Here is a 17,860-nt window from a genome sequence, read left to right as displayed (position 1 = left end):
CCCAGCTTTTGTCCAGGGAAACACGCACGCACACACACGCGCGCGCACACATACACACACACACACACACACACAGAGAGAGAGACCAGTAAAGAGAGTGAGCGTACCATGCCTCAGTGCTCTCACCCTCCTCATCCTCACAGATGGGACAAAGAGCTCGTCTGACTGGCTGCACTCCCTTTGTCCAGCGTCTCCTCAATACAACTCAATAAATCGACCCTGACAGGTTTCCAAACTCCCAGGATCGCGCAATTCAGATGAACCCTCGCATTGTTTCGGAGGCGGAGGAGATGATAAGTTTTGTTCGGACCGTCGGAGAGCTTCAGGCTTCGCTTCTAATGCTTTTTCAATTTCTGTCAAGCCGTGTTTTTCTCTGCGACGCTGTTATGAACTAAACAACACCCTTTGTAAATCAAGCGGGGCTTGAAATTGGATGAAAACGGGATTGGATTAGAACTTTATCCGCAGGTGCCTGTAAGCTTCCAACAGTAACATATGACCGTTTTCCATACTGAGCCACAGGTCAGTCACATTGGAAGGTAGAGCGTCTGCTCCATCACATTAAATCCCAATAAAATACATTGAAGTTTGTGGTTGTATGTTTGGCCATTGTCATCCTACCCAATTCCGCTGGATCCCCATCTCTTAGTTGTTTACAGCACACACAATTGCCAGTAAACTTCATCAAGTTGGAGTATTACATATGTCACGACTAAACGTTAGTGATTGAGTAAAATCATTGCAGATTTTGACAGAGTCCATGCCTCCAGGAAACAATCGTTTCTCAATAGCCAATGGTCCACTTCCTCTGGGCGAAGCGACGCTCAGAACAATAGACTGGTTGCCCCTCGGCTAGGTGTGACTGCTTTTGCACAAATGCGTGTCCAAATTTGTAAAAATAAAGCTGAAACTTTGAAGAGCCAACTCATGTTTCCTGCTTTTTACATTGTTGTGGCGGAGGATCTTTTGGAATCCAGAATCTCGAATCTCCCATTTTTTTCTGGCAGAGTGCATAACTCATCCAAGCTGCATCACTTTCAGAACAGGGCAGGAGATCAAGCTCTCCCCTCTGCGCCATCTTTTTGTAATTATAGTAACATGTATGTGTACATTCCCAAAAGGTCTTTCCTCAAAATGTTATATGATCTAAAAAATACTAAAGAAAACAGGAGCAGAAAACGACCAGCAGGCCCGTTTAGAATTTTTCTCTTAAGTCCTTTCAGCTCTGTGGGAATTCCTTTATTGTCTGTAACGATATTTTGTGTTTGGACCCACAGAAGCTCCTTTTTGGACCAAGCCTGAACGGATGGACAAGAAGCTCCTGGCTGTCCCCGCAGCCAACACCGTCAAGTTCCGCTGCGCCGCCGACGGAAACCCAACGCCAACCATCCACTGGCTCAAGAACGGCAAGGAGTTCAAGGGCGAGCAGAGAATGGGAGGCATCAAGGTGAGAGGAAGAGCATGTTGACACTTAAAAGGGTAGAGGAGTTCAGGATTAGATTCAAACATTTACACTCGGAACTCTGCCAGGCGAAGGTCGCAATCTCCACCCCTGAAGGTGCTGCCAGAGTGTCCCGTAGCAAGGCATGTTAATCCCCCTGGGAGGATAGATACGCCGCTGTCCATCCATCCGTAGGGTTAGCGCCGGGATTGGTCCTTGACGTGAGTTTCCGTAACTAAAGGAGCGTAAACCTTGAGTGGTGATAGAACGGCGTGCCCGGCGGATCTTCTCACGGTGTATAAATGTCGTGAAAGACGCCACGGAGGCATACTCTACCAACTAACGACCAAAATAAGTTTAATAGTGGTGGTGGTGGGGGGCCAAACTACATCCTGAAACCAGACACATGCATGCTCGCATGATAGTCCAGCGCTGACAGTGAAGCGCTACAGCAAACAGCTGCTGTGTTCAGTTTTGTCATCAGAATCACTTGAAGCTGAGCTCTGACACAGCCTTAGGTTTGTTTAGCTAATAACTAATGACTAAATATGTACAGTAATATTGGAACTCACTGGTATTCGGTTTGGAAAGTCCTGCCAAACATGTTCAATTGGTCAGAGTTACTCTTACTTTGCTCTCTATTGAATAATCTTTACAGCAGATTTTGATCACCCATGAAAAAATACTGTAACAGGATCTTGTTTTACACTAGATAAATCTGTATTTTGAAGAATATCATGGGAAAACTGGCATTAAAACGTCACTTTGTGGTTGTAAATTAGTGTCTTATAATGTCTCAGCAGAGAAGCACTGAAACATATTTCTTCCAAAGTGGAACTTTGGCCTTTAAAGAGTTAAATGTAATGAGATCCTGCAGCTATTAACAGTTTACAGAGATTTCCAACATCTGCTCCCAGCAGACCAACAGCAGTTGTTTCCCCCGCTCTGTCCCCACTCTCTGTTCTTCTATCTATCTATCTATCTATCTGTCTCTCCCCCACCTCACACACACACATGCACACACACACACTCACCACCCCGCACAGATTCACACACACCTGTCAGCAGCCCTCAGGACACCCTAACTTGGACTGAAGTGGCTCCCCGACAGCAGCTTTTAGCGTCTGTAGTGTACATGATGATTTGCTGATGATAAGGTTGGTTCCACGTTGTTAGCAACAGATTAATCCCCAACTGACTGCTCAGAGTACAACATGTTTATTCCACCTGTTTGTCTGATCTTCAACTTCTTCATTGAACTCCTGTGAACGTCCTTCTATGGGGAACATTTACATCAGTTCTACTTAAAAAAAAGATTTGAGTATTTCTTGTGAATTAAGGACAATTTGTACTAATGACCTTTTTTTTTGTAAAAGCCTTGTAATACCTCCCCTGCTCCAGCAGATGGTGATAACTTAGAAAACGCATCAAAATTCTAATTTGATTCTGAAAAGTCTAAAGCGGTTCTGGTCTAAAGATTTTTCCCAAAAAATTGCACCTTATGCTTTTTTTTCCTTGCTAACATTAGCGTATTGACATCTTGATTTTCACATTTAATTACTCACTTGCCTACTATTCTATCTGGTATATTAAAGCTGCTTTACTTCTCCTTAGCCGTAATTTAAATTTAGATCTTCAGGGGAGATTGATGACTTATTAAGGTGTTCCTCTGTTACTGAACATGGCAGAAAAAGTGGAACATCTTCCTTTATGTCTGTGTTGGTTAATGAAGACGTTCTCCCATGTGTCTTTATTGAGTAATATTCACGTGCTACGCCCCTCCCTTCTGTCCCAGAATGGTTTTAGGATCCAGTTAGTGATCACCATGCGGGCAGTGTTTGCTCTCACAGAGGTGAAGGGAGAGGTCATGGCACTGGGTGACACGCCAGTCAGGCTTCGGGGTCGTCAGGCGTAACAGCTTGACCCCATCCGAATTTCAGACCTCTGACTACATCACCGCCTCATTAATATCTTTATTTTCTCTGCATTTTAGTGTCTTTGATATTGACAACATTTGATTTTTCTTGTCATCCAAAATGTTTTTTTCTTCTTTCTACCACACAGTTCATTATACTGTGATGTAATATTTAAACAAACATCTCGTTGTCTGTTGCCAACAGTATCATCACTCTCTAGACCTTAAGTCTATTTCAAAGAAATTAAAAAAAAAATGCATCAATTGGTTAGCATTTATTTCTTGTTAAATCTTCCAGCCTTTCACAAATCTGAAACTTTTAATGTCCAAAAATTTATCTTTTCAAGACTTTTTAAAATCAAAATTTATCCTGATTAAAAAGTGTTTCAATAATTATCAGTGAAACCATATTTTTACAAATTCAAATTCTCATTCAGCCCGTGCTTCCCCAATTTACTATAGTACCTCTAAATAAAAACAACTGATTACATTCAGAAGTCACCTAATTAGTAAATATAATCTATCTGTGTGTAATTTGATCCTATGGAAGCATTTAACTGCCAGAGTTTGGAAATAAATTCAGGAGCAGTGCCTTGTTTAAAAGAGAAAACTTTCTTGTCATAATGAGATGCAAAACACATTATACAGAGATGGATAACCTCGTTAAAATCAAAATATCTCCCCTTTTAAATATGAAAGATCCTAACATTAAGACTTTAACACTTCTTGGGATTTTTAGAAGCCGTCTCGAGGAAACCAGGTGTCTTTATACCTTTTAACAAGTCGCAGTCTGTCAGAAGAGCATGTTTTTTAAATACCTGGTAAAAACAAGAAAGTTTCTCATTATAATGATGAGATTTGCATATCGTCATAACGAGAACGATACCTCTCTTGAATTTCTTTCTGAGCTCTGCCAGCTAGACGCTTCTGTAGCTTTCAATTATGGAAATAGAATGAATAAATAGAAATAAAGACATGAAGTATTTCAAACAGATTGAATTGTTTCCACATCAGTGTGAGCGATAGACTGATGCGGACAGCGTTCCGTCACCCCGTATCACCCCGTCTTCCATGTGGAGGTGATGGGTTCATGTGGGGGGGGGCAGAAGCCATGGGGGCGGGGCCTCGGCTCTGTCACCACAACAATGACATTCTAAAGACTCTATTCCCATCGGGGTCCTGAAGGTGAAGCCATCTTCCTGCTGCATCCATTCTGACTTGACAACATCATCTTGGCCCTGACAGCCAGGGGTCATTTTAGCTGAATGAATCTCAACCATGCTGGTTTTGAGGACCGCTTTGCTCTTCGCGTGAGGCGCGTGTTTAAGGAGCAGCTAACCGACCCGTGGCATAGTTCTGATCATTATCCCAGTTCTATTTGACTTATTGCTAGCTAAATCAGGCGGTTGGGCCTGAAGTCATTAAAACTTTTTCAATTAAACTTTTTCGATGGAAGTCCGTCAGACCGTTAGCTAGCAGGAATAATTTCAGTCAGATAGCAGCTCGCTCACTGCAATGATTGTCAGCTCCACTGAAAGATTCAACCAAGCCTGTCACAATAAGCAATAAATTAAAATGAGCAAAAACTGATGGACCGATATGGACTTTGAATTTTATCATGATATTTTGTGGTTCTCTTGTGATGCCGGTAAAAATTGTGATGAAAAACTATTATGTATTTTTTACATGACTACATGGCAGTGAATGCATGGCACAGCAATGATAGCTCCTCTTGAACAGAAGCCATCTACAATTACTTTTTAAATAAATTGGAATTAATATGAGTTACAACATTTAATTTCCCTTTGGGATCAATAAAGTATTTCTTAATTTGAAAATATTTGAAAAGAAAATGTACTATAAGAAATAGAGGTGTGCCGATCAATCGGTCACCGATCATAATCGGCCGATTTCCGTGAAAAGTGTTTGATTGGTGATCGCCGATCACGGTCTCTTGTTGCCGATCACACAAACCGATCACCTGTTTCTCATTTCGCAGCCTGCATGTGCAGCTGGTCTCCTCTTTACTTCACTGCGCAAACACGCAGCAACAAATCCTATAACGCACTGAGTGAATGGGGAAGTTTGCGCGTTGCGGCAGAAAATTGAGGCACGTGGGGTGAAGCACATCAAAATGCATCAACACGACAAATCTAACATGGCATAAAAACAATGCCATACTTGACGGAGTTTGGCTACATTGAGGCTCACTGCAGTAAAAAAGACATATGGAGCGATCAGATAGCAGCATTTGCTCTGAAGCATACATTTAATTAGTCCTCTCCCACTCTCGGCGTGTCTTTTGAGGAATTTAAGTTAATTTTCAAGCACTTTAAAGTTGTTGTTAATAAGATGTGTACATCATTTATTAAAACTCAGATTCCAGCTCCGTTCTGCTTCCCGGCAACTGTGGAGCTCTCCGAGGCCAGGGCCTGAAGGTCAAAGTTTAACCCTCTATTGAGCTGTCAGATGGACATGGCAGGAGATAGGCGTGCCATAAGCCCTTTCAGCCATCTTTTCTCTTCCAACACATAAAGCTGCTGTTTGGCGGAAGCGAGGGTTTCATTGTGTTGCTGACGGCGTTATTAGTTGGGGGGGGTTTCTTCTTCCATCCAGAATTTTCACTCTCTGTTTTGACAGCTTTCCAAAGCAGGGGCTTTTAATCTGCCTCCACTGTTACTTTTTAAGACTTTAAGCACTTCAAAATCCTCCAGTTTCCACTACAGTTTTTAGCTCAGCCTCCACTAGAATTTCTTCGCTTGTGAGATTATTTTTAGACCCTTCTTTTTTTTTCCTCATCTAATTTTAGACCTCCCATTGCCACAAAGCTCACTTTCCTCACCTGTTGTTTTTTTTTTATTTTTATTAAAAAACACTATGGCTTTGAAAGGCAGGACTTGCCGTTAACAGGGTTCAATTTTGTCGCTTTCACACATCCCGTTTTACGACCCCATCCTCGTCGTCGTTGATGCGAGTGTCAAGCTGAGCCAAAGTCAGGCAGCAGACGAACAAAACTTTCCCAGTTTTAATAGTGAGCCCCGAAGGGCCGCGTCTTCCTGCTTCCGCCCTCTCTGCGGGTCAAATTAGACGGTAGCACGGATCCGGGCCGCTGGTCCGCTCTGACACACTCATAAATTCTGCTAACTGGCCCCCACTTGTTCTGACAGGGCTATTTTGCGAGGTGAAGACAGAGGGTTTGGACTATAAAGGGGAACGGCGCTTCCTGTGTTTTCTCAAACAACTACTACACCACCAAAACATTTCTATTTTTTTCTTTTTTAACGTCCATCAAGGATAATTCACTTTGTCTGTTGAAATACATGAAATAGCCAGCTGCTTGGATGAGCTAACCAAAGAGTACTTCAGTGTCTTCCCTCTGTACTGGAAACAACAAAATCTTTGTCTCAGGATGCACAGATTCACTTCTTTCCACTTCCGATACCGATACCTATTTGAGGTTCAGTGTCAGCCGGTCACCTACAGAAAAACAGCTGAACTGAACTCACTACAAATGCTTCTTTTTTGAAACAGACATTAATGTACATTTGGTGTAACTTTGCACTAGTACAGATCACTGAAATACACCAATAGCTTCACTAGCTTGGTCAAATGTGTAAAAACAACCTTAATTTGTTCAGTCAGTATAATTAGGAGTAGAACAGCCAATGGAAAATAAATAATTAAGAAACTGAAACTGACAAAATCAATAAGTTGACTAGTTTGGTCAAACGTAAAAAATAAACTGTAACAAACCTTTCAAATTGTTAAGAAAGTGCAAATAGAAATTCTAAAAATAAATAAGAAAACATGACGTTGCTCAGAGCACAAACAAAGCATAGAATTAGACTGAATAGATCTGTCCTTATGGATTTTGCACAGTTACAGATACCTGATCTAGAATTTCTTCCAGTATCGGTACTGGTATAGGTCTTAATGTTGGATCGGTGCATCTCTAGTTTTGTCTTTTTTTGATGCAGGCGTTTCCTTGCAGTGTGAACCCCCCCCTCCATTCCCATGGCTGGCGCTGCTCCCTACAGCCGCGGCCAAAGCCCCTAAAACCTTTAAAGCCTCGTATGACTGGAACATAAGCTGCTTAATAATTTAATTCTGCTTGGAATCTGGCATGATTGAAATGGATGGGATTATCACGTTTGGGGACTAATGCCACAGGTTCACCAGGGGTTAGCCAATGTAACATGTTAATAAAAGCCAATGGCCTGCATGTAGAAAATAATTAAAGTGACCAATGAAAGTCGGAGGAATGTTAACGCTCAAAGTCACTGAGAGTTCATATTTAATCAACAGCAGAAATTCAATTTCAGAAAGAGAGAGCTGGATACAGTGTCTCGCCATGGCAAACTTTTTTTGGCATTTTTGGGGGGAATTTTATGTCATACACCAGCACCAGGATGTTTTGAGGTTTTTTTATAAATGAATATCTGAAGAGTGAGGCATTCACTTGAGTCATTACTAGAGATCCATCAATCCGATTATTGAATAAATTGATATTTGTCATTATTTAGGTTATTCAACCATCAGATTGGTGCAGAGTGTTATTCTACTCAATATTTTCAGTGTTTCAGGAACTCTGATCATTGATGGAACTTCTTTAGAAATGTGCAACGTGGACGCTGACGTTAGCCCTGGGGACGTCTGTGCTGCTGCTACACGTTTAGCATTGAGATGCTATTTTAGGCTTGAATAGCTTTGCTTACAGGCTAACTGCTTTTAGCACAACTTGAACACAACAATAATCTTTTCCATTGTCTAATCAGAACAATTTTTTTTTTTTTTAAACTTTATTTTTATTTATTTTTAGCAACAACACATTCCCACATTTAAATTTTTCTGTCTCTTATTGACAAATATCTTCAACATTATAACTTGACAAAAGAAAATGAGACTGCAAATGTTCTAACAAATGTAATAATGAATACACAACAACAGAGTGAAATAAAAAGATAGCAGCAAAATAAAATAAACAAAACATACAATTAAATCCCCTCTGAGGTAAGATGATCCACACATTGCTAACCACAATGATATTTTAAAAGACTCAAAATACACAGTGAATGCAAAAAGGCAATCCTGTTAAGGTGTCACTGAATTAATAATGGTATGACAGGGCTCCACCTTATATTAAAAACTGTTTTTTGAAGCCTTAGGGAATATGTGATTTCTTCCATCAAATAAATGTCCCAGACTTTTTGTATCCATGTGTTATATGTAGGAGGCCCTGGCTTCAGCCACCTGATAGTTATGCATTTCAAAGCTGCCGTAAGCAAGATATTTAGAAGATATTGATCACCCTTCCTGTCTATTCCATCAGGTATTTCTCCCAAAACTGCCACCAGGGGTTTTTTTGGAACATCTCTCCTGAAAATTACTTTGAGAGCTTCAAAAATCTCCTCCCAGAACACACTTAGTTTGGGACAGGACCAAAAGATATGCGTATGATTTGCATTCTGCGTCCCGCAATTTCTCCAGCATGAGCTGGGTTGTGTTGGGCCCATATTACTAGTTATTGCTGGCGTTCTGAAAAACCGGACTATTACTTTCCATTTGAATTCTCTCCATGTATTAGAATTCGTTGTTAATTGTGCTTCAGTACATATTTCTTCCCATGTGTCCCCTGCTATTGACTCCTGCAATTCAGTCTCCCATTTCTGCTTAATGTTTGTGGAATTGTGCATATTCATAGATAAAAACAGGTCATATATTTTACTAATTACTTTTTTATTCCCCTTTCCCCTTTGTATGTCCATTAGGAAATTTTCTATAGGTGTAGGCTCATGAAGTTTAGTCCAATTGTTGTGTGTCGTCACAAAGGTTCTGAGTTGTAAGTATCTATAAAAGTCTGTCCTAGGGAGACCAAATTCACTTTTAATCTGTTCAAAGGTTTTGAAATTTCCCTCTTTAATTAATTGATGGATATGCAATAGTCCATAATTAGACCAGTTTTTGAACCCAGAATCTAAATTGTTTGGTGCAAACGACTTCATGAATCCTATACTTGATAATGGAGAGATCTGTTTTAATAACTTAAAAGCCGATTGTATTTTGTTCCAAATTTTGAGGGTGTTTTTTGTCCAGATTGTCATTTCCTTTGCAGGAGCATCTAAAAAGGGTAATGTTTGCAGTGGCACTGAGCACATGCTTTCCTCTATTTCCAGCCATCGAGTATCTGCACAGTTCTGTAGCCATACTAATAAGGGTTTAAGTTGTGCAGCCCAGTAATAATATTTTAAATTTGGGAGTTTGAGGCCCCCCTTGGGTTTAGATAACTGCAGAGTTTTTAGTCTGATTCTAGGACGCTTTTTTTGCCAAATGAATCCAGTTATCATTTTGTCTAAGGTGTCAAAGGTAGATTTGGGAATCTCCACAGGCAGCATCTGGAATAAATAGAGTAGTCTTGGTAAAATATTCATATGGATACTTTCAACCCGGCCCATCAGAGAAATAGGGAGTGTATCCCAACGCTCTAGATCATTTTTAATGGCTCGTAGAAGTTTGCCATAGTTTGCCTCATAAAGGTCACATAGAGATAGAGGTATATGAATACCCAGATATTTGATACCGTTCTTGGGCCACTTAAATCCACTCTGTAATTTTGTGGAATCTGAAATTGTGCCGTTTACATCCATAGCTTCCGTTTTTTCAATATTAATTTTGTAGCCTGAGTAAAATCCATATTGAGAGATGAGCTCTTTTAGGTGGGGGATTGTTGATTTAGGTTCCGTCAAGTACAGTAATACATCATCGGCATATAATGAGATTTTGTGTACTACCTTGTTAATTTCTATCCCTTTAATATTAGCATAATCTCTAATGATTTGGGCTAACGGTTCAATACTAATGGCGAACAGGAGGGGTGAGAGCGAGCACCCCTGTCTGCACCCCCGTTCTAGTAGAAATCTATCAGATCTAAAGCCGTTAACTTTAACTGCTGCCTGTGGAGAGGAGTAAAGAGTCTGCACCCAATCAACAAAATATGGACCAAATCCAAAGCGTTTCAGAGTATGAATTAGATATTTCCAGGACACTCTGTCAAACGCCTTTTGGGCATCTAAGGATATGATTGCTGATTCAATCTTTCTTTCTTTTAGGATGCTTGTTACATTCAATAAGCGCCTTAGATTGTCAGCATAGTACCTGCCTGCGATAAATCCTGTCTGATCGGGATGTATGATTTGGGTGATGAATTTGTTAAGTCGTCTTGCTAGGATTGCAGTGAGTATGCGTAGGTCTGTGTTCAGCAGTGATATAGGTCTATAGGACTGGCAGTCTGTAGGATCCTTGCCCTCTTTGTGGATTACTACTATCGTGGCTTCTGTCCAAGATGGTGCCATAGTTTTGGATTTTAAAGCATGATGATATGCTTTTAGTAGCAAAGGAGCCAGAAGGTCTATAAAGGTTTTATAAAAGTCGTTGGAAAATCCATCTGGGCCTGGGCTTTTATTGTTCTTAAGCGATTTAATTATCTGCTTGATCTCCCATTCCTCAATCGGTTGATCTAATTTTGAAGCCGCTTCATCTGTTAAGTGGTTCAATTTTATGTTATTTAAAAAATCTGTGAGCTCTTGGTCATTATTACAGGTATCGGAGTTTGTATATAATAATTTATAAAATTTCGCAAAGGCCTCTGCTATTTTGTCAGGTTTTGTCTCAACAGTATCTTGAGATTTTATTTTATGAACCATGTTGGAGGACTGTTGTTTTCTCAGTCTAAATGCCAATAACCTACTAGCCTTCTGGCCATATTCAAAATATTTTTGGTTAGTGAACCTCAAATTGCCCTCTACTTTATCTGACAATAGACTGCTTAGTTGTCTGCGGGTTGCATTTAATTCCTTCATGATTTTAGCTGAAGCATGTCTTTTATGTTTAATCTCCAAATCTTTGATTTTGTCCTCCAGATCTTTTTGTTTAGCATTCTTCAGTTTTTTCCTTGCGGACGTGAAGGAAATTATGCGGCCCCGAAGGAATGCTTTGGCACAGTCCCATATTATCAGAGGTGATGTTTCTACAGACATATTAGTTTCTAAATACGTCTTAAGCTCTTCTGTAATAAATGCAATGAATACATTGTCGTTAAGCAGGGATGTGTTAAGCCTCCATTGTTTAGATGTTGGTCTGTGTCCTATGTCCCATTTTAATAAGACAGGTGCATGGTCAGAAATAGTAATAGGAAATATTTCTATATCTACTATTCTATGCAGCTCTGACTTTGGAGTAAAAAAATAGTCGATCCTAGAGTAGGATGCATGCCTGCTCGAGTAGAAAGTGAAGTCTTTAGTTCTGGGAAAACTGCTTCTCCATACGTCTACAATTCCTGCCTCTATAATCTGATATTTAAGCATCCTACTCATTCTAGGGAGCGGGGTTTTTGGAGTGGGTAATCTGTCCAATATTTGTGACAGGATACAGTTGAAGTCCCCACCCAGCAGCAACAGACCGGTACTGTGCTGTACTATTACCTTAAACAGTGACTTTATGAATTCAGGTGCATCTGTATTGGGCGCATACACATTTACAAGCGATACTTCTATGCCATCAATTGTACCATTAACCAATACATATCTTCCCTCTGTATCTCTATGTAACAGCGTTTGTGTGAAATTAACCTGCCGGTGCAAAAGTATGACAACACCCTTTTTTTTCCCCGATCGGTGAGATGAGTAGAAAGCCTTATCTGCCCAAGACTTTTTTAATTTTTCATGCTCTGTATCAGACAGATGGGTTTCTTGCAAAAAAGCTATGTGACAGTTAATTTGTTTTAATTGATTCAATATTTTCTTTCTTTTGACTGGATTGTGGAGCCCATTTACATTATAAGTTACAATTTTAAGTGGGTCACCCATTATCTCTACACCATCTATGTTTTGACATCTCAAAAAATATGAATGACAACACACCCTTTATGCATAACACTGTCTTATCTGTGAGGGGTCTAAGGAATATAGGTACACAATGTCCACAGAACCAAACAGAGGGGGATAAAGCAACATTTTGACAACTGTAATCAGCATCTCTAGTCTCAACAGAATGAGTATGAACAAGTAATGATGCAGAAGAATAACAGAAAGAAAATAAGTTTACAGAAAAAAATTGCGCAGGGTCCCCGGGGAACAGAGGGACCAGAACTAGAAAAACACAGAACAGGTAAATACTATGTTTAAGTACTTGGGACATAGTCCCCAGCAGCTAAATAAGCCGCTAAAGTGCACAGCCAAGATTGAATGTGAGTGTGCAGCAGGTGCGCTTAGACATGTACAAGGTAAGAAATACACAAAAGTCACAATGGAGTAAATAATATAGCTACGTAAACTTCAAATATACTGCACAGGCTCCTGCAAACCTTAAAAAAAGAATCTAAAGTAAAACAGCATATTTGCTCGTATCATCAAATCTATAGATTTATCTTCATAAAACTTATGGAGAGAGCTGTATGAAAGTTAGCCATAACGATGAAAACTATTTTTCTGATATTATTGTCTCTATGAGCTCACGGTACCTTTATTCGACTGTCTCTGTCGGGGAAATATTGTTCCGGACGTATTCCATGGCTGTTTTGGGGTCAAGGAACTCCTTTTCAACATTATGATATGTAATCCGAAATCGGGCCGGGTAGAGGAGGCCATAGCGGACGTCCTTGGTGCCCCGCAGCGCCCTCCGCACCTCCGTGAAAGCGGCTCTTGCTTTGGCTACGCTGGCCGTGTAGTCGGGGAAGAAGGCGACGCGGTGCCCGTTGTAAAAGAGCGGAGCTCTGTCTCGGGCTCTCCTCAGGATCTCCGCCGCGTCCCCGTCATTATGTAATTTAGCGATGATGACTCTTGGCGTCTCACGGTCCCTCGGTCTTCTCCCGGTAAGTGTGCGGTGTGAACGGTCCACCTTTATGTCTCGATCCATCTTCAGAACCTCTTTGATAATTTTTGCCACAGCTTGTGTGGAGCTGGAGCCCGGGAGCTCTTCAATGCCCGCAATGCGGATATTGGACCTTCTCATTCTCCCCTCCAGATCTTCACATTTATCTTTGAGCGTTGACATTTCTTTCTGTAAGCTTGTTACAGCAGACTGTAGTGAAGTGACTTCGTCTGACCACGTTGAAAGACCCCCTTTTAAGTCCAAGATGTCCGCCTTTACAATGTCCACTTCCGCTTGTATGGCCTTTGAGCTGTTAGCAATTTCGGAGCGGACCGCTTGCAGTTCGGATCTTATAGCCTGAAAATCTTCCGCTAGTGCGCCTTTAAGCTCGTCTCTTATCACTTTAGCGATTTCTCCTCTCAGTGACGATAAAATGTCTGCTTTCATTTCTTCGTTACTCATGTTTGGGCCTTCAGTCCCAGTGGTTGTCGGTGGGTCCGCGTCGTTTGTTGCCCGCTGTCTCGTGGTCCTAGCAGGCCTTATAGCATTAGCATCGCTTCCGTATTTATACTTTTGCAGTTTTTCGGCCATTCAGGATGATTTTGTTCTGGTTGTCCGACTGTTGTGATCTTAAGGTTTTCTCTCCAATATTTCGACAAATATTAGCGTGGTTAATGCTGTTTTTTATGTAATTTTTACGGATTTTGCAGGAGCTCTGAAAAGTACGTCTTACGCCATATCTTGCTCACCAGCGCCCCCCTTTTCTTTTAACAACTACTCTACCCACAGAGCCACGGCCGTTTACCAGGGAATCTGTCCCTGGTAAGCTTAGAACAATTTTTGAAGAAGAAATGAACCCGCAGTGGACGAAGAGAAGCGGCTTTGCCGTCCATCGTTGCAGATATTGCATGTCCGTCAGATTTGCAGGCCTACCAGAAATGCACAGACAAAAAGGTTCCCACTGGAACTTCTGAATGTAACTGGATGGTTTTGCTTAAGAGGGGGCTGTGTAGAAATGGAAGCAACACTTTTCAGGTTTCTATTTGTAAACGTTTTTGAACAAATCCTCCCACTGTATCCTACCACTGCCCAGTATGAACTACCGTATTTTCCGCACTATAAGGCGCACCTAAAAACCTTCAACTTCCTCAAAAGCCGACAGTGCGCCTTATAATCCGGTGCGCCTTATATATGGACCGATATTGAGCCACAACAGGTCTAGTATCTACGGTAAGCAGCCGCCGACTTCATTTTCGCCCGTAGAAGAAGAAGAAGCGCGCGGTGCATGCTGGGATAGTTGTCAGAACGCTGGTTTGTTAATAAAGTTTGACTGACCTATCTACCTACCGACGGTCTATAATCAGGTCGTCTGCAGGTCATTTAGCACCACGTTCTCCATGAACATGCTGTGCGCGAACAGAGAAGGGTGACCATCATCCGGCCACGCCCCGGCCCAGTCGCGGAAGGCTCTCCTCGCCGACCGGAGTCGGACTGTTTTGTTGACATTCCATTTAGTGGAGCTTCATCTAGTGGATGCATAACGTAACTCCAGCCTCTACTGTAATGTCTATTTTATGCGCCTTATAATGCGGTGCGCCTTATATATGAAAAAAGTTTTAAAATAGGCCATTCATTGAAGGTGCGCCTTATAATCCAGTGCGCCTTATAGTGCGGAAAATACGGTAATTTATGTTGCTCTATCACTTACAATATCAACAAAGTACATAAAATGTGCAAAAAGCTACGCAATATGCTTTTGCAGGATATTACGCATCATGAAATGGCACATTTAAAACCAAAACATGAGTTCAGATTTTTTTTTTACAAAGTCCGTCAAAAACTTAACATCTGAAATTAAACGTTTTCACATCAGAGTCCCAGAAGTAGAGAGAGAGTGGCAAATGTATGGCGTAGCTGTGATTATAGTCTCCCTGGTTCTGTTGGTGGTCCTGGCTTTCACTGAATATCAGCTCCAGCTCATATTTTACCACATTTTAGCCTCCTCCCTTCTCATGCACCAACTTTTTTTATTTTTTTCCTCCCCTCAGCGACCACAGCACAAGGCGTCACTCATCTGCTCATGAGAGCAGCCATTGACTTGAGTTTGACTCCTCATCTCAGAGAGGGGATAGACGGGGTGGAGCCAGCCATTCCACAGAAAAACCATTTGCCAACGCCGAGCGGGCGGCCTGGTTTATGTTACCACGCAACTGCGAGAAGAAGAAGATGAAAAAAAAAAAGCACACTCAGGCATAATATTTACACTGTTGCTTTATTTTCCGAATGCACCTCCAAGAGAGAGGGTGAAGAAGTGTGTGCTCCAGAGGGAAGAAGAAGAAGAAAGAGCGGTGGGAGGGATTCGTTGCCTGCAAATGCGACGCATATATCTGTTCGGTTCCCCCCATAAAGCATGTTTATGAAAACATTTCCCAGGTGAGGTGAAGTGTTCCACCCCGAAAAGGCACCTTGTTGACATCACTCATTAGAAATTCTGACCTCTTCAAGTGAAGTTCACCCTGCAGCGCCCGTTTCCTCCCGTTAAGCGGCGCGGGTCGCCCCTGCCGGCCCGTGGTCCTCTGCCAACTCCCTCCCCTTCGCTTTGCCTTCTGAGCCTGTCAACTTAGTATCTGTCTGTCGTGCCTTCCAGCCGCACCTGGTTTGAATTACTGCGCAAAATTTAGCTTTCGAGTCTCCAGCGATGGATTGCTCTTGAGTGGTACAGTGGAACCAATTTTGGAGGTGCAAAAAGAAGAAAAAGTCTGTCAGCCCTCACAGCCAGCGGACACAGACATTTGCTTTGCTGAACACTCACCTGTGAAAGTAACCCAGTGTGAAAATGGCTTCTCTTGATGAATGATGATAATTTAACCATCATTGTTTATGAATTTTAGCTTTGTTATCAAGTTTAGAATTATAGTGATCCACAATAAAGTGAAAAATCTAGCCTGTATCTTTGTTATGCATGTTCCTTAGCTGGTGTTGATTTGATTACGTTTTATGCAGACAATAATCTGTTGTACGTGTATATGTCAAACAAATTCTGGCATTGTAGAGTTCAGTTTGTAACACTCGCACCTGCTTGTTTTATTATCATGTCTTAGACTCACCACAATATCTCCTTAGATGTTTTCAAATGGACTTTGGCTCTCTAACTTAAACCATGTTGTAATTAAGCATGTTGCAATTAGTCAGTTGGATGATGAATTAAATTAGCTGGATGATTTTCATCCAGATTAATATTTTTTGAAGGAATGGATTAATAAAATTAATCCATTTTATTAATTTAGTGGTTTTCATTTCTGTTTTATTTATTGTTTTTGGTTTTATTTTTGGTAATTAAAATATCTTCCAGTTCCAGTGTGAAATTAGAGTTTATCGGTCTTTAGGAGGGCAAACTTGCATTATTACGTCCTTATCTTTGAAAATTACCTCAAAACAATATTATCCTGTATCGCAATAATTACTGGCACAATTCATCATCCAGGAATGTTTATCGTGACAGTCCTGGTAGTAATGACGCATTCCTTCTGTCTTCAGCTGAGACACCAGCAGTGGAGTTTGGTGATGGAAAGCGCCGTGCCGTCGGATCGGGGAAACTACACCTGCGTGGTGCAGAACAAGTACGGCACCATCAGTCACACCTACCAGCTGGACGTTTTAGGTAAGCATTTACTTTCACTTTAACTTGTAAAAGCTAAAGGTTATCTTCTCACTTTCAGCTGCCGTTATTCAATCTTTTTATTACGTTTCATGCCGATGATATTCAGTTGTGCGTGTTTGTAAGCAACAGCAGTTTGAAAAGTGAGCCTCTTGTGTTGACAGTTATTAAAGTTGCAGTAAAACTGAAACAGAAATCGCTGCTCCACCTTCAGCAATATGAACTAAGCTGACACGGAGAGATAAAGGGGACAAAATAAAAAATAAAAAAAATCACTAAATCATTAGCAGCAATATAAAATCAATAAGTACATTATTAGGTAAAGTAATGTGAAGTAAATAAACATTTAATTAAATATTCAATTTAATTAATATACATTAATTTATTAAATATATAATTAAATCATTAAAATATTAACTTATTATAGCTGATGTACACAAATAATTAAATATATATTTAATTGTATAACTCCATGAAATAATTTTATCTGTCAGAGTTGCCCATTGAAACTACAGGACAGGGTTAACACTGACCTGCTGAACGCCGCTAGCTTAGTATAGTTTTTTGAACATCTAGGGGGATCTTCTAACAGAGGGAGTAGAAATGGCTGCATGATTTCACATTGATGTTGGGTGAGTAGAACTTCAGCTTCATCCTCCAGGTAGTCTGAATGGCCATCTCCTGCTTCTATGTCGTCTAACTGTAAAATGTCATGGAAATCTTCCATTAAAATTACACTAAGCTAGCGGAGTTCAGCAGATCAGTGTTGGCCCCGCCCACAGCACTGCCCCTTGATTTTATGGAGGAGTTTCATAGATAAAATGACTTCACGGTAACTCTGCAGGAACAGGAACAATGACATTATTAAATTATCTAACTAGATAGTTTGCATGTTTTATTTTGTTCCTATAATTTTTTTTATGCTAACAATTTTTTCCTAAATTTTAGGTTTAATGATTTAATGAGATATTTCTTAAATTCG

The 17,860-nt window shown here is 40.7% G+C and overlaps 1 protein-coding gene across 9 annotated transcripts in view; it reads left to right on the top strand.

Moving 5' to 3' along the window:
- The window catches only part of fgfr3 (fibroblast growth factor receptor 3), a 96,480-nt gene that overhangs the window by 54,467 nt on the left and 24,153 nt on the right, over positions 1-17,860 (top strand). For all 9 annotated transcript variants that reach the window (XM_014995035.2, XM_014995036.2, XM_088002531.1 and 6 more), the window contains exons 5-6: positions 1,278-1,447; positions 16,758-16,881. In XM_014995035.2, coding sequence (XP_014850521.1) covers positions 1,278-1,447; positions 16,758-16,881 — 294 coding nt within the window. The remainder of the gene's footprint in view (positions 1-1,277; positions 1,448-16,757; positions 16,882-17,860) is intronic.

Source organism: Poecilia mexicana, unplaced genomic scaffold (genome assembly GCF_051168715.1).
Source record: "Poecilia mexicana isolate PSO_F unplaced genomic scaffold, ASM5116871v1 scaffold_22, whole genome shotgun sequence".
Lineage (NCBI taxonomy): Eukaryota > Metazoa > Chordata > Actinopteri > Cyprinodontiformes > Poeciliidae > Poecilia > Poecilia mexicana.
Note: the sequence above shows the minus strand (reverse complement) of the source record. Positions and strands in the feature narration are given on the sequence as shown.